The sequence below is a fragment of the Hippoglossus hippoglossus genome, chromosome 13 (genome assembly GCF_009819705.1).
Source record: "Hippoglossus hippoglossus isolate fHipHip1 chromosome 13, fHipHip1.pri, whole genome shotgun sequence".
NCBI lineage: Eukaryota > Metazoa > Chordata > Actinopteri > Pleuronectiformes > Pleuronectidae > Hippoglossus > Hippoglossus hippoglossus.
This window is the reverse complement of record NC_047163.1, coordinates 22,928,982-22,951,663: the sequence shown is the minus strand read 5'-3', so window position 1 is coordinate 22,951,663 and position 22,682 is coordinate 22,928,982. Positions and strand designations below refer to the sequence as shown.

Here is a 22,682-nt window from a genome sequence, read left to right as displayed (position 1 = left end):
CATCTAGTTTTCTCAGTGTGAAGTTTGCTCTGATTCAATGTGACAGTTTGAACTGGTAACAGTATGACTACGCCCCCTCAGGCTTCTGATTGGACAAAGGGCCTGTCCGTCACATTAGATTTCCCACACACTGATTTGTCAATGACAACTGAGATACGCCCAGTAACCGGAAATAAACTCGTCTTTTTCTTCACAATAAAGGACCAGGCTGTATTATACCGGATAATCTTGAATAAATTCGCAGTAGGTAAAATCGAGAAAATAGTCATATATTATTTTCTTTGTGAATACATAAATATGTATGCATATGGTCTCTATTGTCGCATGTTTAATGGAGCTGGGGGCTTTATTTTGAAGTTGCACATGTAGTCACAGTGAGCTTAAGCAGTGAAGGTTCCCAGTGATGTTCCTGTGTTAACGGTATAAAAAGGTCAAAGCAGCACACACGGAAGTAGAGTCTTTGCTGAAGAGTCTCCCGGAGCTTCTGTGCATGCAAACTGACCTGACCTGACAGTGACAGTGACGGCTTTTAAAAAATGGCCGTGTAGCAGTTGTTGGGAGCAGCGTTAGTACCTTAGCTTAGCCTGAATCCTGAAGTGGATGAGTTGAGGGCAGGTTTGGATATTAAGTGAAGCTCAGGTGAGTGTTTACTTCTCTGGGACAACATGGAGTCCCTCAGCTCCGTCCTCGGATGCTGTGCGGGCGTCGCGGTGTGTGCGCTCCTGTTGGCAGCCTACAAACTGGGGTTAGTCTACCAGCTGTTCCACAAGGTAGGTTTCCTCGACATGCTGAACAGAATATTACCTGTTAGCAATGTCTTGTCGGAATTCAGTTCTCTGTCAACCACCCGCGCGTAGCAGGTGGTCACAGGTGAAAGGTGAGACGATGTGCACGAGCATGACCTTTCACCAGCCCTGTGGATTTTATTGCACAAAGGCTGACAATTTGTGGTTATTGTGAAATATGAATGACCAGGGGGGGGCGAGGAGATAGTGTGAATGGCTTTAGACAGGGGTCAGGGGTGTTGCAACAGGGTAGGCAAAGTGGGCAATTTTCCAGGGGGGCCCCTTAGAACAACTGATTACAAAAAGCTGTTTTCAGACATGCACTGAACTCCAGAGACCCCTCGGGCATTCTCCAGAGAGGCTGTATGTGTGAACCCAAATGTCCAACTGCGAGGCTCTGGATCTTCTGCAGACTTTCTCCAGCTGGCTCCCTGGTTGAGAGTCCAAAGGAGCCGCAGGCCCGATACACGCCTGGTTCTTACGTGGTTTTTGTGATCCAATAACAAGTGGACAGCTCTGAGTGTGTGCGTTCACACCTGACATTCAAATGTGGCCCCACATGCGTCTCGTGATGGAATCTCACCTCCCTGCTCTATACACACAAACAAGTACATCATTTAAGGAAAGTATCGATCAGTGTTGATGGTGGTGGTGGTGGTGGTCACACACAAACCAACGAGAAGAGAAATAATGCATTCGATTCTAAGTGAAACTGCAGCTGGTCAGAGGATGTCAGCTGAGTAGGCGGTCCTTCACATGTGGCCCAGACCACCTCCGAATGTAGTCTGGCGTGATCGTGTGTTCACACCTGTGCTTGGAGCTGTCCACTTGAGATCAGATCATTAAAAACCACATGTAAATACCAGATGTGAATGGGGCCGATGTGGGAACGCAGCAGGAGATCCTCTAGAGGTTTCACCGCAATCGAGTAGTCGTATTGATGGAATTTCTACCATGCAACACCGAAATGAAGCAACAGAAAGAAAACATGTGGATGGAAAAGCGGAGACATGCATGTGGAAGACACCAACAAAGATGTCAAAAGAGTTTTTGGTAATAAGGGCCTAGCTACTTGATTTTTTTTTTTTTTACACTGCACATGCCTGTAACCGGGAAAACATCAGGCTCAGGTTGGGTTTGGACACAAAAAAACTGAAGGCACATTTAGTTTTTTCTCAGACTCAGTCGGGTTCTTAATTTAATGAGAACCAACTTAAATTCTATGATCGGCTATGTGAAATGCTCCTGGAGGGGGCCATAACCTTGCATTGTCAGTTATTTAACCATGAGAAAAGCTATGTTTTTTTTCTGGTTTTCAAAATTGTTAAATAAGTGAAGCATTATCTAAATATTGTGTTATGTCTTAACCTTTCTTCTGTCCCCTGATGCATTTCAGACTGAAACACAGAGTCCACGACATGGAGGCGAGAGCGTGGCAGAGGTGCTCCGCACCCACGGGATCAAGTACGTTTTCACTCTCGTCGGTGGACACATCTCGCCTATCCTGGTGGCTTGCGAGAAGCTTGGCATCCGCATCGTGGACACCAGGCACGAAGCCACGGCTGTCTTTGCTGCTGATGCCGTGGCAAGACTGTCAGGTGCAGTTTTATGTTACAGGGATAAATGTGTTCAAACATCATGATGCGGTTTGCGGAGCATAAAATAAGCGTCCTGCTGCAGACTTTGTGACGTGTAATTAACAGCATTAATAGAGGCTTGTAGGTGTGCCAGTGTTTTGGCTGAGACTAGCATAGCACTGTTAAGTCAGACTTGTTACTGAGTTATTTTGACTCTTTCCACCAGGCACTGTAGGTGTAGCTGCAGTCACTGCTGGCCCAGGCCTCACTAACACAGTGACGGCGGTGAAGAATGCTCAGATGGCTGAATCTCCATTGCTTCTCATAGGCGGAGCTGCTGGTACACTACTTCAGGTGAAATACATTTAAACACTGATGCAACTGTGATGAAGGTGAAATATAAGAAGAAGATAATTGTTTTCATTTTAGGGCATTGTGTTCAACTCTGGTCAGTCATAGTGTATGACCTAAAACTCGATCACACTTGTAGGTGTTCTCCGCTGCAATTTCTAACCTCTCCGTCAACTGTGTTCGTGGAACAGGGCAGAGGAGCGCTGCAAGATATTGACCAGATGTCTCTGTTCAAGCCGCTGTGTAAGTTCTGTGCATCCATCAGGACGATCAGAGAGATCGTACCTACGATGAGGAAGGCCCTGGCCATCGCCCAGTCTGGAACTCCTGGTCCTGTTTTCATAGAGTTCCCCATCGACACACTGTACCCCTACCACCTGGTATCCAAAGAGTTTGGGGTTAAGAACCCTCCCAAGGGCTTGATGGGAAAAATTGTCTCATGGTATGTTATCAGCTTGTCCTGTCTTGTTGACACTGAACATGTATTGTAAAAAAAGATATATACAATGTGAGAATATAAATTTGACTTCAAAATAATATACAATTACACTTCTACCCATTTAAAAGAATCAGCAACTTTATTGGTACATTGATAGACTAAGATTTGCTACATTGTACGTTAGATCTTTTAGAGAACTGTTAACTTTCAGTGCCATCTCTCCCTGCGATTTATGTCACTCTTAACTGTGAAGACAAACATTTTGCATGTGATGATGTGATTTCTCCTCAGGTACCTCAATAACCACCTGATGAACCTGTTTGCCGGAGCCTGGGAGACTAGAGATGCGTCGCCGCTTCCTGTTGACATCCCACAAGCCACAGAGGATCAGGTACAAGTGCTCTTTAATATTTAATATTTTTTATTATTAGCTAAATACTGTACCTTGATGAGATGACCCTCTCATTGTTTGCAGGGTCCAAAACCAGAGTTTTAAATGTGGCCCTGTAATTATTTTCATTACAATTCAGGTACAAAGGTGCATAGAGCTGGTGAGTCGAGCCAAGAAACCTGTTATTCTGCTCGGTAGCCAAGCAACACTACCCCCAACGCCGGCTGATGACATTAGGTAAAGGACAATATCTCACATCCCCCTCCTCTCTACTTTTCTATCCTGTATCTTACTGAACTAGAACGTTTAGTGGTTCAAGAAGTGCTACTCAAGTTTTTCCTTCAGCCTTCTGATCGCATTTAAAATTTGTTTCATAACGTTTCTCCGCAACACTCATCTCGTCAAAAATGTTTTCCTGCTTTACAGGAAGGCATTGGAGGACCTGGGCATCCCATGCTTTCTTGGGGGCATGTCTCGTGGCATGCTGGGTAAAAACAGTCCCATCCACATCCGTCAGAACAGGAGAGATGCTCTGAAGGATGCTGACTTGGTGCTTTTAGCAGGTATGGCAAAAAAGAATAGATAAATAAATAAATAATCATACAATAACTTATTTTTATTAGGTTTCAAAGAATAACAGCTGTTTTGGACTGAAATGACAGACTCAGAAAGTTGTTTTATAGTTTTAGTTGAACAGTAGAGGTTGAACTGTATTTAAAGTAGCCAGCAGAGTCACAGACTATTCAGAGTTCCTAAAGAAATGTGTTGCTGTTTGTTGTGTTCTCAGGCACCGTGTGTGACTTCCGCCTGAGCTACGGCAGAGTTCTCAACAGAAGGAGCAAGATCATCGCCGTCAACAGAGATAAATCACAGCTGCTGAAAAACTCGGATATGTTCTGGAAACCAACTATAGCAATTCAGGGTATGTTCACAAGCCGCCATCATCATCATCATCATCATCTTCATCACACAGGTTTATAGTTTATAAGTTACTGTGTCATTGTAAATGTGCCATTTAAAAGAAAAGAAAACTTTGTCACTGGGGTTAACAGTGTACACTTAACAGTCTATATCAAATAAGTAGTTTGCGTTGTTTGAGCCTTGTGGCTTTAAACTTGCACTTAAAATATTGATTTGTAGTCTCTAAGGTTGTGACAGATACGTTCATTAAACGCTATATGTCTAAAATGTAAATATTGGTGTATTTTAGGTGACGCTGGTTCATTCTTAGTGCAGCTTTCTAAAGGGCTGAAGGGTCACCGCTGTCCAGAAGAATGGCCTCAGAGCCTCAAAACGGGAGATTTGACCAAAGAAAATACAAACAGGTAAGAAGAGGTGAAGATCTCTGGTCTCTGCTCTGTCTGTCGCAGTATGTATTAATACAAATGTGGCGATTAGTGAAGTCTTAAAAAAGGGAAAAGAAACAAAATGTCTAATTACTACAAAATGTCTCTATCACATAAACCCGTTAACTGTATAAAAGTGAAGCCAAAGCATCTTGATCTGGTGGCTGGCTGCAGTATAGATCATAAACCCCATCTCCTTGGACCAAACTAAAAAGTCAAAGTACACATCAATGTCATTTTAGGTAGGTTTTATCTCACTGATATTTTTCAAGTGTTCATATTTCCAGTTTGGGTAAAAAGGTCATGATTGATAGCTGAGTCTGACTTGAGATTTGTTGATTCCTTGTAACGTCAGGCTTTAGCTGATTTGATCGCTACTGCACAGACTCCTGAGCAAGATGTAGATGGGAGGAAGTGGAGCTGCGTCTTCCATTTCTTTATACAGTCTATGCATAAAAGAGTTTATTTTTTCCATTCTTTTATTTTTATTCCAGAGCTAAAGCTGATGAGAAGACAGACCGCCACTTAAATCCACTGAAAGTCCTGCACTGTGTGGATGAGCTGATGGCAGAGGACAGCATCATTGTTGCCGATGGGGGTGATTTTGTTGGAAGTGCTGCTTACATAATGAGACCGAGAGGGCCTATGCGCTGGCTAGATCCAGGTAAGATCCTGTACACAACGATGTGTGTGTTGGTGACAACACTTATGTGATTAAAACAAAGGCTGTTTGGTCATCTGAATGTCAGAGAAGAGATCTTACAATTTCAGCAATATAACATAATCTTTTCAAAATGGCAGTGTTCTGCCTATTTGTCTGCATATAAAGAGGTTGCAGGAGTGCACAGAAAATTGTTAAAACTAATAGTCACTTCTATTTAATGTTAACCAAAATCTCAAGTTTGTTCAACAAAATCACAAGTCATCTTTCCTCCATGTTCAAATAATTAGATCTGAGGTCAATAATCATAGTGTAATAATTTGTAATCGTGTAGGAGCCTTTGGAACGCTGGGAGTTGGAGGAGGATTTGCACTGGGAGCTAAACTGTGCCGGCCTGACTCTGAGGTACAGTCACCAGTGAAAGTATTGTTCTGGTCCTCTGTTGATCAGTGTTGACCTTTTTATAATTTAGATGCTACTTACTCTGTTTACTTTTCAGGTGTGGATAGTGTATGGTGACGGCTCCTTAGGATACAGTGTTGCAGAGTTTGACACGTTTACGAGACACAAGGTAAAATCACCCACATGGTTATAAGGGACTGTTTGATCCATGAACTATTGTTTTATGTTTTTCTTGAACGTGATATCTTAAGATCTGCTTGAGGGAATCTCTTCAAATTTGCTACAAACATTCACCCACACGGTTACAAGGGACTGTTTTAACCATGAATCATTTTTTTTAATTCGGAAAAAATGTAAAACAGTTAACACTTGGACACAGAAATGAACTGATTAGATTTTGAGTGGTCAAATGTTACAGTGACCTTATATGAATCTGGAAATGCATGTATGATAGAAACTGCACTGGTTGGCTGAGGCTTACAACCACATTGTATAAGTAGCAACTTCTGTCTCGATCACTTTTACTATTAAGTAGTCATTAAGCTGTTTTTTCACCAGCCTACAGTAGACTTCTGTGCAAATTTATTGCTGGACATTGAAAAAATGTAAAATACTCATAGTAGCTTTAATGATAAATAAACTTTGAAAATGTAATGATAGGCTTTAAAGGCCTCAGCACAAGATTAACGGGACTGGGCATTGTTTTTGTAGACGTAACCTGCACAATTAAGTATTTTTCTAATATTCCACATTTTCTTCATTCTTCTCCCCTCCAGACTCCAGTTATCGCTGTGGTGGGAAATGACGCGTGTTGGAGTCAGATCTCTAGAGAGCAGGTTCCCATCCTCGGCAGCAACGTTGCATGTGGCCTTGCATTTACAGGTAAGATGTTCCATGGTTGTCGCATCTTTGCATCTTTTATGGCTATTGTCTGGATAGTAGCTAACTGATAAACTTCTTCTTTCTTGCAGATTATCACACAGTGGCAGACGGTTATGGCGGTAAGGGCTACCTCGTCGGGCGTGAGGACGAGGACAGGCTGAGCGACATCGTCAGACAGGCTCAGAAGGAGACCGCGGAGGGCAGGGCCACACTTCTCAATGTTCTGATCGGGAAGACCAACTTTAGAGAGGGCTCGATCTCTGTTTAGAGCTGCACCGTTCGTGCTGAGTTGTACTGTCAGGCTCTGTGACGGATTTCAGCAAAAGGGAAGGCATTGTTAAGCCAAGCCCTGACCAGACCTCTGCTATTCCTGTGTGCCCTTAAAGCCATATACCACACATATTTCCACAGTATGCTGCTCTCTCATAACAGTTCAGTTAGTAACACATGACTATTATTATCATGTTACTATCCATGACCACTTGATTTATGACTATATATTTGTTGCAGATATTAACTGCCAAGTTCTACATATCTGCAGATCTGCCGGAAAATGTAACATTGTGTTGTGTGAGCTACTTTCAGGGCCATGTTGTGCTCTTTGAAGACAACTGATGCATTTCAAGAAGGGAAAGAGAAAAGTAAGAACAACTTGTTTTGTTTTTACCTGCTCAGGAGCTCTGGGGGTGGGGTGGTGGGGGCTCAGATTATTTTTGCCCTTCAACCAGCCTGTTATAACTTGGAAAGCAAAACAAATAATTCAGTCACATAAAAATAAACCAGCAAATAATCCAGTGATCTTTCTGCTCGAGGGAGACCATTGTCTTAAGTCATCAAATATGAAGAATATGCCTTTTCCAGTTTTTTTTTACAAGGGTCTGTGGAATCTTTCAGCTGTGATATTCTTTTTGGGTTTGGATGAAAATGTGTTAAATGGGAAATATCTTTTGAATATTGAAGACTGACAAATGGTATGCCTTTTAAATGTCTGATTGTATCTTTGAATACATTGATATGTATCGATTTGAAAATATGTTGGTGTTTGAAATTAGTGGTTGACCGAGGTGGTTTTTTTAATGGCCAGTGCTGATGCTAATATTTAGAGAGCAGAGTGGTTGATGGCCGATATACAATATTAATATCATGTGGTTTTTATTTTTTGCATCTGATAAAATAGAATTATTTATTGATAATAAGACATCGGGTACAAAATTACTGAACTTAAATAATCATTTATTTATCGCTAATATATTATTCCCAAAAAAATATTAAATCTGCATTATCTATTTGTTTTAGCAGATATGCACTCTACTTCTAAATTTAAAAATATTTCATAGATAATAGAAAATGTAACAAAGTGTTTGCAGACACTTATTGACCTTTGCGAGTCCAGGCACCGACACGTGTTTATCTAAAATGCTATTGCCCTGATCAATCGGCCGACCAATCAATCGGTCTGTCACTAATTCAAATTATATTTAATACTAACTTGTATGCAGTGATGTTGGTTAAAATGATGCCTATACATAATATGTATTGCACTATAATTATAACTTATTTACACAGCAGGTGAAGATGTATGTGTTCTGTGTTATTTGGTGCTTTGAGGGTTTGTCAACAGTTTGATCATGAAATCTTCATTTTGATTAATTGTCAAATAAATTGAAAAAAGATAATCACTGAGCATTCAAAGGGTTACTTATTGCTACTTGTTTGATTTTACATATCCCAAGCTATTCACTATTTATCTTTTTTTCTTGTAACATACAATCATCACAAACAGAAAACTACTACTTTCTATAGCGCTTGTCCTACAGTTACAGTATGTCAGCTACTTGTTTATACTCTTCTAAATCTTTCTGATTCCACAGTTACTTTGCAAAAATGAAGTCAAGGCACAGACGGTGTGTAAAGGAAACCCGCGGTGCATTCTGAGGAATAAACTGCTGCTTTTCTACACCTAAGCCATTTAGTTTCAAATACTGTTGACACTTAACCGAGTAGTGTTTAGAAAAAAAATATAGACCTCCGTACCAATCAATTAATCAGAATTTATTTGCATAACACGTTTCATACAATGTAATACAATTCCTTTACAGAATAAAAACAGAGCACAGAGCAAAACAATATTACAAGGAACTGAGGAAAGCTAATGTAAATCTCATAAACTTCAAATGAGGTGACACCAAAGTCAAGTAAAAGGTCAAAAAAATGATAAAAAATATTAGAGATACCAACATAAAATACTTGAAGAGATAAGAAAAGGATGGAAATAAAATGATGAAATACAAAAAGAGGAATAAGTAAAACGAGAAATAAAAAGTTAGATTTTCAAGTGAAAACTATTCAAAGTACATAAATAGATAATTGAATGAAATAGAATAGAATGATAAATCTGTAAAACAATCCAAAACATATAAATAAATGGAGTGAATGAAATAAAATAAATGTTAATACTAGGCAAGTGATGAAACCTAGAGGTCTGTATATGTTTAAAATAGATGAGACCTTCTATTCATGTCAGCAGCATTGCTTGTATTGAGGAACAATGTATGTCTGATGCACAGTGTTTTGGAAACAGGGCGTATATCAAGTGTACTAATACCATATGCACCTGCACCCATGACTGAAGTGGGTCCACACTCACAAGGTGGGTATTTTACACAATCATTCACTCAGCACTTAGTTAGTCTCCGTGGTGGGGTCCTGAAATATAGTCTTCACCTGGACTTATGGTCTAACTCTGCCCGTGGTATTGGACGGACGACCAGCTGCACCAGTGGTTCAAAATTATATCATGCGTTGAATCCACTTCATATTATACCATCTTCACATCAGTTCAGTAAAATACTTGACACAACAGCTGCAGAGAAAACCAGACAGGATTGAAATCACACTTTTATTTGTCATGAGGGACTGTGACCTTTGCCCTTAATACTTCAGAGTGCAGTTCTCATTTTGAACAGGAGGGGACAGGCCAGTCCAGCAAGTACTTTTGGCTGAAGTTCTTTATGCTGACGTGTTTCTTTTTAGCACAAGTTATGAGAGAACCCCAAGAACACACATTGGGAGAAAACAAATGATGTTGGAAAGTTTCGGAAACTACCAATTTAACAACAACAACGATTTGTGTGATTCAAATCTCAATAATATTTGTAGTTTCACTCAGGATTAAGGAAGCGGTGGCTTTGATTTGAGCAAGTTTCTGATACATTATAACACATACTATGATAACATGAGGCCTTGGGCACAAAGGCAGAGTGTTTAGTTTCTCTGATATATATATTATATAACAAATTTGATTCCACAGTCTTTTGTAATGCTACAATAGAATGTGCAACGTGCTTTCTGCTGCAATCTGCGCAACCATTTCATAAATGCAACAGCGAGGTGTTTATGATGTAAATACATTTAGTGTATACACTGACCGTATATAAACCATATATATATATATATATATATATATATATATATATATATTTACCTCTCTGACGTCACACAGCCAGAAAGGATCTGGCTGTTGCTGCATTCGAGTGCACTTTGTAAATCTTAGCTTCGAATTTGTAAAAAAAAGTGATTTGTTGTTTAAAGCAACAATATATTATAATTTTGATATTTGTTGATGCAATGAGTGCAATGAGAAAAAACTGTAACTGTACAATGACTGTATCCTGGATATAAAATGCTTAATAGCCCAAGACTTCTTGCAGCTTAATATCGACAAGACTTGACTATCAGGCCTGACACAGTCAATAACTACACCTTAAAGCACCTAGGTTCTCTGGCCCAAGGGTACAAATGTAAAAAACATCAACTTTAACAATGACCTCACCTAAAATAATCATGTCAACACAGTTGTCCAGTCGTGTTTTCTGAAGCTCAGGAAACTTGCAAAGATCAGCATGTTTTTATCCAGCAGTAACATAGAGAGATTGTCTTCCATGCCTTTATTTCCTGTCGTTTTGAATTACTGCAATTCTCTCTTGACATGTCTGAGCCAACAGAATCTACATAAAGTACAGCTCGTCCAAAACGCAGCAGCCAGACTCCTCACCAAATCTGCTAAAAGAGAACAAGTGACCCTGACTCTAGCTTCTCTTCATAAGCGTAATAAGGTTATTAATGTGTGTCCTCTGTATATGGCTGCACCTTCACAGCAAGTGGAAGTTGTCTATTTGATCTGTTAACAACTTCTAAAAAGATTCGGTTCCAAAAATATTCATCAATCTTAATTTGATTGATTTGAAAAACTAAAATAAAAGGTATTTAATTCAGTTCAACGCCAAATCTCAACATAATAAGGTCAAGACCTTAAAACTTATAAAGAAACCCAACAGTTAACACAAAGGTAGATTGTATTGTTATAATAATTATTTATGATGTATGGATTACGTAGGTTTAATGTATGTGTAATACCATGGTATCTCAGAATGACTCACATCAAATAACCTTGCTGATATTTCTTTTTTTTTTTTACAGTATTCATGTTTAGTTTTGTCCACGTGGGCCTGATGTTTCACGCAGAACAAAAGAACACTGGGGCCAGTTGTGCGGACGGCACCTGAAGGCATCATGGGACTGGGCGCACACAGCACTACAGGCGGTGACTTTAATGTCTGAGTTTAAAACTTCGACACACACACACACGCACACACCAGCGATGTTCACACGCAGCAGCTGTATCCAGGACACATCAGCACTGTTAGCGAACATCCATTAGCTACTCTCAGTATGAGCTGTAAACCGCTAACTTAGCACAGAGTGACGGACTAACTCTTCGCTAGCTTAACGCTAAAGGTGTTAGTTAACGTTAGCTGTGCGTCGTGTCCCGGTGTTTATCCGCCAGTGGGCTATACTTCGTTAACACCACCTGAAAAAGGCTGTAAGCGCTGAATTCAAGTGGACTTCCAGGATATTGCACGTGGTTCACCTGAACACAACGTAGATTTTTGGTTGACTTTGAATCAAAGGGATTTCTGCTTGATTAGAAATACACGTTGGACTCACCTACATCAAGGTAAGAAAACTGTGGTAATGTTTGTTAACTTTGGCGTAGAAGTAACTGGTAGTTGTCTACTTCTAAATAATTGTGAATAAATGTTACACTGGGTTAAAACACCGACTTCCTGTATATGCATTGCCGTTGTTGCTAGGGGACATTAATTCACCTACACCAAGTTAAGGAAACTGGTAATGCTGTTTGTCTGCAGCATAAAAGCAACTGGTAGTTGTCTACAAATGAATTCATGTAAATATTGACACATTTACGAGGTTAAATTAAACACTCATATCCTGTATATGTAATGCGGGTGTAGCTGTGACACTGCATGTCATCCATCTGTTTTATACCTTTTTTTTTAATTTAAATTAAAAAATTTATTGACTTAACTTGAAGCCAAGAGTTAGGAAAAACAAATATCATAAGCCGAACCAGGTGTGTTCAAGTTGCCGGGAACAGCAGCCCTTTTTCTTTTTTATAGTGGCTACCAGTATGTTATCAGACTGCTGGCAGTAAGGTCTTTACAAGCCACTTCCTGTTTGTGAAGTGATGAGGATGTTGCTAGGCAAGACGGGCTCAGCACCACTTCAATTGAAATTAGACTTTTATTACCTGACACATTATTACAAATTGTAATCCCTTGTCTGACACGATTCCAGTGTTATCAGGGTTTAAAAGAGCTGTGGCAGCTTTAGTGTCCTGTAATTTCCTGTTGTTGCTAATTTGGGAGGAATGCTGTGTTGCCTTTTGTTTGCTAAATTAGTCAACATTGAACTTGTATTGCCAAGGTAGCATGTGTTGTATCATCTTTGTGTTTCAGGAGCTGAATGGCCTCTGTTGTAGCAGTGAAAACTGAGAAGCGACCTGCAGCTGATTCTCAGGATGCGGACTCGAATGCCAAAAAGCCCAGGTAAGCTGAATTGCGGCATTGAAGCCAGCTGTACATTATTGTGACCATTCAGTCCCAGGCTTTGTCAACTGGGCTGATCGAAGCCTTTTTGTTTTTTGAATTTCTATTTTTGTCAGCACATCTAAATGAAGGCACGTTTTAGTTTCACACTGCATGCTAGTATGCTTGAAAATGGTTTAACCTGCATGCTGTTGGAAGGATTAGGAAAGCACCTTCTTTGGAACCGTCTTCACTCAATCTCTCCCCGCCCCTTAGGAAACTGCTGCCCAGCCTGAAGACCAAGCGGGCCCCCGAGCTGGTCCTGGTGATTGGCACAGGGGTGAGCTCTGCAGTGGCCCCTCAGGTCCCTGCACTCCGCTCTTGGAAGGGCCTCATCCAGGCCTTGCTGGATGCGGCCAATGACTTCGACCTACTAGAGGAAGAGGAAAGTCGCCGTTTCCAGAAACACATGCAGGAAGACAAGAATTTGGTGCATGTGGCCCATGACCTCATTCAGAAACTTTCCCCGGTAAGACTGCCTGAGCCTTTTTCCGCCTCACCTTGTTACACATGCTAGAAAGAATGCCAGCTCGCTGTCCATTCCTCAGCCAGGGACATTTTGTTTTCAACTTGCATGGATTGAGATAAGACATCTTAGTCTTATCTCATTAAAAGGCCTATAGCAAATGACACAAGGCTTGTTTGTAGGATTTGTTCTCAGAAATGTTGGTCAATACAGACAAAGGGTTTGGTCAGTGAATATTGAGTTGATCACAAATGCAGTAAGGCTCTGTTTTCGGTTTCTTATTTTCAAGTGTTCATAAACACCATTGCTGTCTACATGGCGTCTTGGAAAACATTCACCCTGATAAAGTCAGGCTAGTTGAACTGAGCCAACTTAGTTTTTCTTTTTTTTTAATTCTCCCTTGCCTTTTTTTAATCGAGACTGAATAGATATTTCCAGCATATGTACAAGCCTGCATTCCACTGGTTTGCTTCGTGCCAAAAAAGTTGCACATAAGCTGCCATTATTGGTTAGTTTGGTGAGTCGGGCCAGTGATGTTTCAATTTCATCAACAAACCACAGCCTATTTTGGTAAGAGCTTCCTGAAACTATTCAGTGAAGCACTTCCAACTTTAAATGTTACTGTTAATCAGTCAGGTCTTTACTTTGTTCCTTTCCTTTGGTGTCAGCAGTAACTTCAGCACCATAACTCAATTGACATTTGTGAGTTTCCAAGTAGAAAGGACAAGCATTTGTTTACATTTAAAATACACTCAACTGGAAGCCACATACAAGATCTCTTAGGCCTGAAACAAAGTGACTTTGTAGTGTGGACATCCCGTGAATTTGCAATAAGCACGTAAGGTTGCATACTTTTATCATATCAAATATCAGTTATTTATACCCCTCTTAGAATCTATACATATTTGTACAAAAAAGGGGAACCATTCCATCACACAGGGGACTTTTTTAGACTGTTCTGCACCATGTGACCCCAAAGAGGCATGAAACAAAAATAAAATGAACTTGTACCCTGAGAAAGAGACTAACACAGTTAAAATAATATAAACAACAAGCACAATGAAGATGATCCAGAATCAAACAAATCTTGCTGCTGATGGGGAGGAAAATAAATAAATTTCCTCAATACCACTTGGGATAATATCATTTTTGGTTTTCCCAGATAACCCGTGTCTCTTTTATTGGCCAGGTCTGTTCTGGAGCAGGGCTGCCAGATGGGAGCCTTATCACAGTTTGCCTCCTGTGTTAGTCATGTCTCATCGCACCTTTGACATTGATAAAACACTCTTTGTTTCAGGCCTCAGCCTGTTGTCACAAAGGGAACAAACAGCGCTTTTATGGCTTTATCCACTGGTTTATTTCAATCCACAGTCGTGCAGACACCAGCCCACTGCTGTTGGCTACAGACACAGCAGGATCTAGCATGCAGAGGAAAAAAAACAACCCCCCCCCCACCAGATTTTCCATTCAGACGGAGTTAACGCACCACCCCAACAGCAAGCATTCTGCAAGTTCTAGCATGTGCGTGTAGCAGCTATATTCACAAAATCCATCTGCAAAATTATTTCCTTTATTGCAGTTAAGCACGCATCTTAGCACGAGACCTGAGCTGGTCCTAGAAAAAGGATTGTACTACTGTGTTAATCATCCATGATGATATTATTCATGGTGAGGTGCCTGCCCTAGCATCAAAATACCCTCAGGAAAAAAACGAGTCGTATGAGGTTGTGAGAGACCTGCCCTCAGCTCCACTTAATTCCACTAACAGTGAGGTTTTAACCAACACTTCATGGAATTGTGTATCACATGGATTTTGGTGGTCTGCAGCTACACAGTGTCAGGTAATGAGGGTAATCTGAAGTTAAAACTCCAAAGAAAATTTATTTTTGTCGTAAATCCTCTCACACCTTTGACCTCGGCAAAAACCCTGCTAATTAATTTAAACGCGTGGACTAGTTTATTAATCAAGCGAGAAAAATCGAAACAGGGTCAGTGGAGGAAATGGAAAATGCGCCATAACTGTGTGTGTATAAAGATCAAGTGTTCTGGTCGTTATAACAGGAAACTATTGACATTTTCCTGCAAAAACTGATTTGTAAAAAATTGGTATGTATGTACATATTTGTTTAGAAAAACAAAAACAATAATAATTTAAATTAATATTTTAACCAGAGTTGTTTACTGGTACTCCATTTGGTTATTACATAAGTCCTGAAACAGTCCAAGGACACAGCGATCAGGATGGGTGCTGTAGACACTAGGTGTGGATAATGAGCTTCTTCCTGTGGAAAGGACTTCTACCGTTAAGCCTGTTAGAGCCATAATCTCTGGAAGTCAGCGGAGCCTTTCCCTGTGCAAGGATCACCTTGGTCACTGCATCTATTGCCACTAATCTACTATTCTTGGCTTACCGTCTCTTCCTGCCTTTCTTTCACCTACAGCTTTTCAAAACCCCTCTCATGCATTGTCATGGAGAGATTCAGCAGAAACAAAAAAATTAATCTCCTCATCAAAAGTAGACTTCTTCCTGTGAGACTTTTTCTCAGAAGTTCAGCCTCAGAGGACAGGACAAGATAGGACAGACTACTTCCTTCTTACCCTTGATGAGGGGAGAGAAATCCCAGGCTAGAAAATATTTAAGGACTCGTGGTGTCTGCTTCAATCTATGAACGATAACCCCATAAATAAAATAATTTGTCTTATTTTTAATTTATTCGACAAACAATAATAAAAATACCTATTGGTTGATTAACTCGTCAGGCTCCAAATAAAATGCACACATTTATTTTAAGACGCTTGATTAACACATGATCAGGTCACATGTATATACTGTAAGTAAAACTGCACTCAAGAGGGTTTAATCCAATTAAAAGGCTGCTTGATGTGGGTTTGTGAAAGTGTACTCCACATCACAGTTGCTGTAATTTATCAATGGTTAACTGATACTTTAATTTTTAACATGAGATACTTCCCCAAAGGTAATAAAGTGCTCACGTTCAAGCAAGTTAAACCAGTGAATGTAGGAACTGACATGAGTCAGAAATGATGACTCATCAAAAATACACTCCGGGCACATAAAACGAGGAACATATTATTCCCCACACTTCGAATTTTTTGGCATTCAGTCTTTACTTAGCAACTTAGGTTGGACATGTTTTTGCAATATTGAAATCATTATTTACAAAGTTTTCTATCACATCAGTGTGGCCATTCTCCTGCGAAGAGTTCACCAAGCAGACCTGTTCAGTTCATTGGTCAGCGCTCTGGCCTCACAGCAAGAAGGTGCTGGGTTCAAACCTGCCAGCTGACCAGGGTTTCTTTGTGTGGAGTCTGCATGATCTCTTCGTTGCTCTGTGGGTTTCCTCCACATTCTCTGCCTTCCTTCCAGAGTCCAAAGACAAGGATAATTGATTAATTGGCGATTTTAAATTTCCCGTTAGTGTGACATGTGAGCATGGATGTCTGTCTCCCATGTGTCAGCCCTGTTATAGACTGGCGACCTGTCCAAAGTGTGGCTTGCCCAACGTTAGCTGGGATTGGCTCCGGCCTTCCCCTGCAAAAAAGCTGTAAATATAAAACTAACTCAGATTGCAATAACCGTGAAAGCGTCTGCAACCCTCTGTACCTAAGATTTTAGATGTGACAATTAAATCAGTACTCTGGTGATTATCAATCATGATGTGTTTACTTTGAATATCTGTTGTACTTCCTCCTTGCAAATGAAATTCCCAGTGCTGCTGGTTAATATCTGCATTTCCCCTTTCCAGCTGGTACCATTTTAAAGTATTGCTGTTAAAAGATGCTTAGCTGAGAAAATATAAAGGTTAAGTCTGCAGACACCGAGCATATGTTCTTGAAAGCATCATGCACTGTCTGTGAAGTGTTATAAATTATCCGTTAAGGTATTTTCTGCAGGAATATCAATTTAGGTGATTTCTGTATATGCACTTACAAAATAGCAAAAATTGTGCAGTTCTTCAACACAAAACATTATTCCCACTGTCTTCTCTGTTTTGCTTTTTTTGGACAGAGAACGGGCAATGTGCGATCCACATTTTTCAAGGACTGTCTGTACGAGGTATTCGACGACTTGGAGTGCAAGATGGAGCATGCAGGGAAACATCTGCTGCGCTCGGTGCTGCAGTTGATGGAGAGCGGCGCACTGGTCCTTACCACCAACTTCGACAACCTGCTGGAGATCTACGCGGCTCACCAGGGCACCAAGCTGGAGTCTTTGGACCTGACGGATGAGAAGAAGGTAAACACGCTGTTTAGGTGATTGATTGATTGATTTTTCCTGATCACAAGTCAGCTTTTTCTTTCAAATGAGTGCAAAGGTCAGAAAGCAAGCGCTAACGCGAGTACCTTATGTTTGGCTATGGTCAGATTGTAGGAGGTTTTTTTTCAATTCAGGTTGCATCGTAACAATTCTTTGGGTTATGAATCCACCTGAATAGTCTCTTGTACTCTGACCATTTGGTTGAACTGACTTCCTCCACAGGATTTACATACCTTCTCTTTCAGTGAAGTTCCTGTTCGGTCTGTTTTGGAGAAAAATGACAAAGCTCTGGCCTGAAAGAGCCTTTTGTCTCAGACAGGTGGAGGAAGGTTAAAGTTCCAGCCATTACTCAGCCGCTGTTGAATTTTATAGATTGAACAATATTTGCTTGGGTTAAGACTGGGGTGGAGAGCAAGTGTGTGTTTCCCAAGTAAACATAGATTTGTTCTCTTCTGACCAGTTTCCTCTTGAAATTTCAACACATCCATTCGTTTCACTTATGTCCTGCTTGATTTTAAAAAGTAAGTTTGTTTATTTGTTAAATAAAACACAAATTTTCAAGAATCGATTTGAGTTTTTTGAGAGACCGGTCGCTGTGCCCCTCAGTCCTGGTATTTATGCCTCGTCTCCATCAGGGCTAATATCCTCTCACTGCTGCTCAGTGATTTTTACACGCTGCCCAGCCAGAACAGGATTGTGAGCAGTGGACTGTGATGTGTGTGTGCATGTCTAGGTGTTGGAGTGGGCTCAGGAGAAACGGAGGTTAAGTGTGCTGCATATCCACGGTGTTTACACCAACCCCTGTGGGATCGTGCTGCACCCTGCTGGCTACCAGAATGTACTGAGGAACACTGAGGTCATGGTGAGTGCTAAAATGGTTGTCAGGTTGGTTTGTTGACATGTGTCGACGTGAAATTTAAATTTGTAAATAATAGAACAGGCTCTGGTATGTTACAGCCTTACGGATCACCTATAAAGGACCTCGTGATTCAGCCCCCTGCTACACTGCTGTATTACTGCTCCCCTCAGAGCCAGAGTGCCGCCTCAGATCCTCGGGCAGGGCTCTGCTCGCTGCTCCTGAGTTGTGGTTAAACTAAAAGTGAGCAGGTTTTTGCAGTCAAGGCTCCTCAGCTCTGGACCTCCCTGCCCGTGGATCTAAGGATACAGAATTAGTGACATATTTTAAATCACTTCAAGAACATATCTTTAAAAAAAAAAATGAAGCTTTTTATTAATCCTAGAACACCATCTTAAGACTTACATGTGTTGTCCATTTTATTATCATAGTACTGTATTATTTTATTCCCTCACTTTATTTCCCTCAGTCCTGAAATGTTTTCATCCTGTTCAACCATGTAAAACATTTTGTGACAATGTTTTGAAAAGTGCTGTATAAATTAGGATTATTACTATTGTTAATTTACTATATTGACGTACAAGCTGCACAAATTAGGAAAGGCTGTCTGTACCAAATTTTATTTTTTCCTACACTGGGTAATTTGTAAGATGGAGTATAAGGGCCATATTGAAGAAAAATAGGAGAATTATGTAGTAATATTACAAGAATAAAGTTGTAATATTATGAGAATATTGTAGAAATTCAATAAGAATTTTTTTTTGTTATTTGTGAAACCTATAGTCAAAAGTAAAACTTAACAAGATGTTCCACATTCCTCAATTTAACACTTCTTCTGACTATCCTCCTCTAAAATTACGACTGTAGTTTCATAATATTGGATTTAAGCTGTAGTTTTACAATTTTATTCTTGTAATATCATGACTTTATACTTGGAATGTTAGTTTTTTTTCCTAGTGAATCATACTTTTGAAATAGTAGCATGTCTAAAGAGAACACATATTATCCCTTGTTTCAACAGCGTGAGATCCAGAAACTGTACGAGACCAAATCCTTTGTGTTCCTCGGCTGCGGGCGCACAGTGGACGACACCACCTTCCAGGCTCTGTTTCTGGAGGCAGTCAAGCACAAGTCAGACCTGGAGCACTTCATGCTGGTGCGGCGCGAAGACGTGGGCGAGTTCAAGAAGCTGCGCGACAACATGCTGGACAAGGGAATCAAAGTCATCTCCTATGGAGACGAGTATGCCGACCTGCCCGAGTACTTCGAGAGGCTGGCCAATGAGATCTGCAACCGCGATGTGTCCACCAACGGCTGGGGTGAGGAGGATGAAGGCTGGTAACTCTTCACTTTGTGTGACTGATGAGTTCAAGCTACCCTGTCTTCTAGAGATCACAGTAAATATGTTTGGAAGGATACTTATTTGCAAACAGATTATGTTTTCTATTTAAATTTTAAATTTACACATTTGGTAAGTCTCAGAAAAGTGGACACAATCGGTTCACAGACGACACAATTGTTTCCAATATAACCACAGCATTACTAAAGTTTTTGGTTATGTTTAGACTCTTGCAGCATTTGGTTAAGGTTAGCGAAAGTGTGGTCCGGTTTAGTACTGATAATATTGAGGGACGACAGACACAATGTGTTCATTTATATTTCACCAAAACCAGATTTTCCCCAGACCTTAAGTGTTTTTGTTTCCTAAACCTAGTCACAACTGAAGTTGAAGAATCTTACTTTTTCTTAATTTACTATGCTCATCAGGTACTCTGTTAAAATATTTTTTGTAATTAATAAGTGTCATACAGAGAGGGAACTAAGTAAAGCAGGACTTAAAACTAGAGTGAAAATTCACTCATTATCTAGTCATCCCTATGCAGATGGGGGTGGTGTGATGTGTTTGAATCCACAAAACACTTTTGGAGTTTCAGGGGTAAACATGTGGTGTCATCAAGCCCCGACATTTATATTCCTAGCGACATCATTTACACCAAGATTTAAGTCTAAAAGTCCACCAGAAGTGGCTAAGCTAGTGGACATTTGCATTTCCGACAGTCCCTGAATGCACCTCATCGGAAGATATCAGCAGACATTTCCAGTGTGTAAATGACCTTGTTTGGAGTTGAATATGAACGTCGGGGCTTGCCCTCACCACAGGAGCAGTATGGTTTTTCTGTTTTATTACCACTGAAGGACTCACCATTGACTTCAGTTGTATTGGATCTGCTCTAACAAAGTTTACCACTGAGACTCCAGAAGTGTTTTATGGACTCAAACACTTCAGCCACCTCTCCATCGGCTTAGTGGTGGGTAGATAATGAGTGAATTTTCATTTCTGGATGAACTGTCCCTTTAAGCATTAAACTTGCCTGGAAGCAGAGGCTCAGGTCAGGTTACCCTGCCATGCCACAGAAATGATTCAGGGCATAAAATGTAGTTGATAGTCCTGGTTTCACAAAGTAGCTTTTGTCTCTTTTAGAAGAAAATGAAGGATTTTCTTGGATTTCAACATATCTGCTCAAAGGAAGTATTGGTACTTTGTTTAACCACTTTGTTGAAATCTTCTTTACGTCCCGGTAGCCATCAATAAACTTGTCTGGGGGAAAAAGTCAGTGTCTGTGGCCCTCGCGGGACTGTAATAAACACAATCATTTCATTTGGACAGAATGACATGCTTCCCTGGTTTACCTGTCGGTCACTAACTGACGTGCCTCCCTGCGTACACCCTCCCTGTGCTCTCACTGCACATGCCGGGAAGATATATATATATATATATATATATATATATATGGCTGAAGCAGGGACGGTAATCAGAAGTTAGTGAGCGAACGGATAAGTCATCCTCTAGCAGTTGTCAGTGCACAATCATGTGTTTTGGAGCCAAAGCTTTGAAGAGAGCGATGATGGGAGGGGGTGGGGTGTATCGCCTGTAGCCTGCACTTGCTAACTTTTACCAATATTTCCAACCCGAGCTTTAACTGACCTTGCTGAGAGGAATTCAAAATTTGAGTTGAGCCTGAATTTCTTTTTCTTATCTCCCTCTACAGGATCTCCCTCCCAAAATGGGGAAGAGCAGCAGAATGGTTTCAACACACAGAAAAGCCTCCTTCAAGGTTAGGACTCAATGCTTCTTTGACTTCAGGCAGTGGCCACTTGCAGGAGACATGCTCCACAATAATAAAGCCCTGTCCGATACTTGTGTTTTCTTATTGCATGCTGATAGACAGAAAATCCAAGGCTTTTCTTGATTTTCAGTATGAACAGACCTGCTGGTACTTTAAAATACAAAGATACAGCTGACCACAGTATTGCATGCATGGCAGACAGTGACAAGTTGCTGCTCTTTGTTATTCAGCTGCTCACTCGACTCCATTCCTTCTCTTTTTGCCCCAGACATTCATTCCTGACAGGCTCACGGTCGGGATCGCTATCAGTCATTTTCCTCCACAGCTCTGTCGTGAGAGATCAGTGTATTTCGAGTAGTGCTCGATTCTGATTTCACACGGTGGATTTAGGAATCCCTGGAACACTGTGGGCCATAAGAGACCTACAAACTGATGTCAGTATTTTTGCAGAATGTCCACGGTTTCCCTTTTTATTAGTTTTTATTTTAAAAAGGGAAAAGAGAAATTTACGGTCACAGCCCCAACTATACTGCGCGTAAATATTGCTGAACCCCTCAACATTTGGGTGAACTATGGTTTTTATGTTGGCAGATGATGCAATGCTATGCTGCTTGGATTTGGACAAACATTAAACAATAAAACAAGCTGCCTCCTCTTGACCTTGACTGCCCGGATATGAGCGGCTCCAGGTGCAAGCTGTAACGCACATCACATGCTCTTAACTGAAAAAGAAAAAAAGTCTTGATATGTAAGATATGATTGTATCTGTCATGCTCAACCCTGAAACCAGGAACACTTGATTTGCACATTACTGGATGGGGGAATGGGAATGGTGGAAATAATTCTCCGTCATGGATAGTTACAACAATGTAATGGGTCTGTCCTCAGATGTAAGTTCAGGGGAGTATCTTTTCTTAGCAGATATTTTGCCAGTTGCAATCACTTTGCCACTCCTGTGCTGAAAATAAAAAAAATGTTCTTTGTAAGCCTTTTTTTGTATTTTTAATACTTTCATGTGTTTTCTGACAGTATTTAAGTACTATTTTCAAAATAAAGCTTTTGGTATCCCATTTGTCCGTTGTATTTCATGGTGGAATACACTTATTGTAAGTCGCTTTGAATAAAAGCGTCAGCAAAATGTAATGTGTTTGCATGTCTACTGATACTGAGC

General features: G+C 40.5%; 2 protein-coding genes across 8 annotated transcripts; both read left to right on the top strand.

Annotated features, from left to right (window-relative positions):
- The first annotated feature begins 441 nt into the window (after nucleotides 1-441).
- Nucleotides 442-8,526, top strand: ilvbl (ilvB (bacterial acetolactate synthase)-like). 5 transcript variants are annotated; one of them, XR_004615749.1, is made up of 16 exons: nucleotides 666-770; nucleotides 2,182-2,383; nucleotides 2,589-2,716; nucleotides 2,905-3,155; nucleotides 3,444-3,543; nucleotides 3,683-3,780; nucleotides 3,970-4,106; nucleotides 4,331-4,465; nucleotides 4,754-4,868; nucleotides 5,384-5,553; nucleotides 5,885-5,955; nucleotides 6,050-6,121; nucleotides 6,729-6,834; nucleotides 6,924-7,143; nucleotides 7,232-7,278; nucleotides 7,481-8,526. XR_004615749.1 is itself a non-coding variant. In XM_034603351.1 (15 exons), exons 1-14 carry the CDS (start codon nucleotides 666-668, stop codon nucleotides 7,100-7,102), a joined length of 1,869 nt encoding a protein of 622 aa, XP_034459242.1. In that variant the 3' UTR covers nucleotides 7,103-7,143; nucleotides 7,232-8,526. The 5 variants fall into 5 exon arrangements, 2 of the variants coding, with proteins under 2 accessions (XP_034459241.1, XP_034459242.1); XR_004615748.1 differs by having other exon boundaries at nucleotides 6,924-7,156; XR_004615747.1 differs by having other exon boundaries at nucleotides 6,924-7,156; nucleotides 7,232-8,526.
- A 2,941-nt stretch (nucleotides 8,527-11,467) lies between these two features.
- Nucleotides 11,468-22,581, top strand: fam118b (family with sequence similarity 118 member B). 3 transcript variants are annotated; one of them, XM_034603398.1, is made up of 8 exons: nucleotides 11,468-11,851; nucleotides 12,654-12,743; nucleotides 12,999-13,251; nucleotides 17,279-17,506; nucleotides 18,261-18,389; nucleotides 19,405-19,702; nucleotides 21,434-21,499; nucleotides 21,780-22,581. In XM_034603398.1, exons 2-8 carry the CDS (start codon nucleotides 12,661-12,663, stop codon nucleotides 21,791-21,793), a joined length of 1,071 nt encoding a protein of 356 aa, XP_034459289.1. In that variant the 5' UTR covers nucleotides 11,468-11,851; nucleotides 12,654-12,660; the 3' UTR covers nucleotides 21,794-22,581. The 3 variants fall into 3 exon arrangements, with proteins under 3 accessions (XP_034459289.1, XP_034459287.1, XP_034459288.1); XM_034603396.1 differs by having other exon boundaries at nucleotides 11,513-11,851; nucleotides 19,405-19,717; XM_034603397.1 differs by lacking the exon at nucleotides 11,468-11,851 and having other exon boundaries at nucleotides 12,644-12,743; nucleotides 19,405-19,717.
- The last annotated feature ends 101 nt before the right edge of the window (nucleotides 22,582-22,682 follow it).

Coding starts and splice junctions, on each gene's coding strand:
- fam118b (XM_034603396.1), top strand. CDS start 12,661: ATGGCCTCTGTTGTAGCAGTGAAAACTGAGAAGCGACCTGCAGCTGAT. Junction 12,744..12,998: donor TCGAATGCCAAAAAGCCCAG/GTAAGCTGAATT, acceptor CCCGCCCCTTAG/GAAACTGCTGCCCAGCCTGA. Junction 19,718..21,433: donor CTGGGGTGAGGAGGATGAAG/GCTGGTAACTCT, acceptor CTCCCTCTACAG/GATCTCCCTCCCAAAATGGG.
- ilvbl (XM_034603350.1), top strand. CDS start 666: ATGGAGTCCCTCAGCTCCGTCCTCGGATGCTGTGCGGGCGTCGCGGTG. Junction 2,384..2,588: donor TGCCGTGGCAAGACTGTCAG/GTGCAGTTTTAT, acceptor TCTTTCCACCAG/GCACTGTAGGTGTAGCTGCA. Junction 5,554..5,884: donor TATGCGCTGGCTAGATCCAG/GTAAGATCCTGT, acceptor GTAATCGTGTAG/GAGCCTTTGGAACGCTGGGA.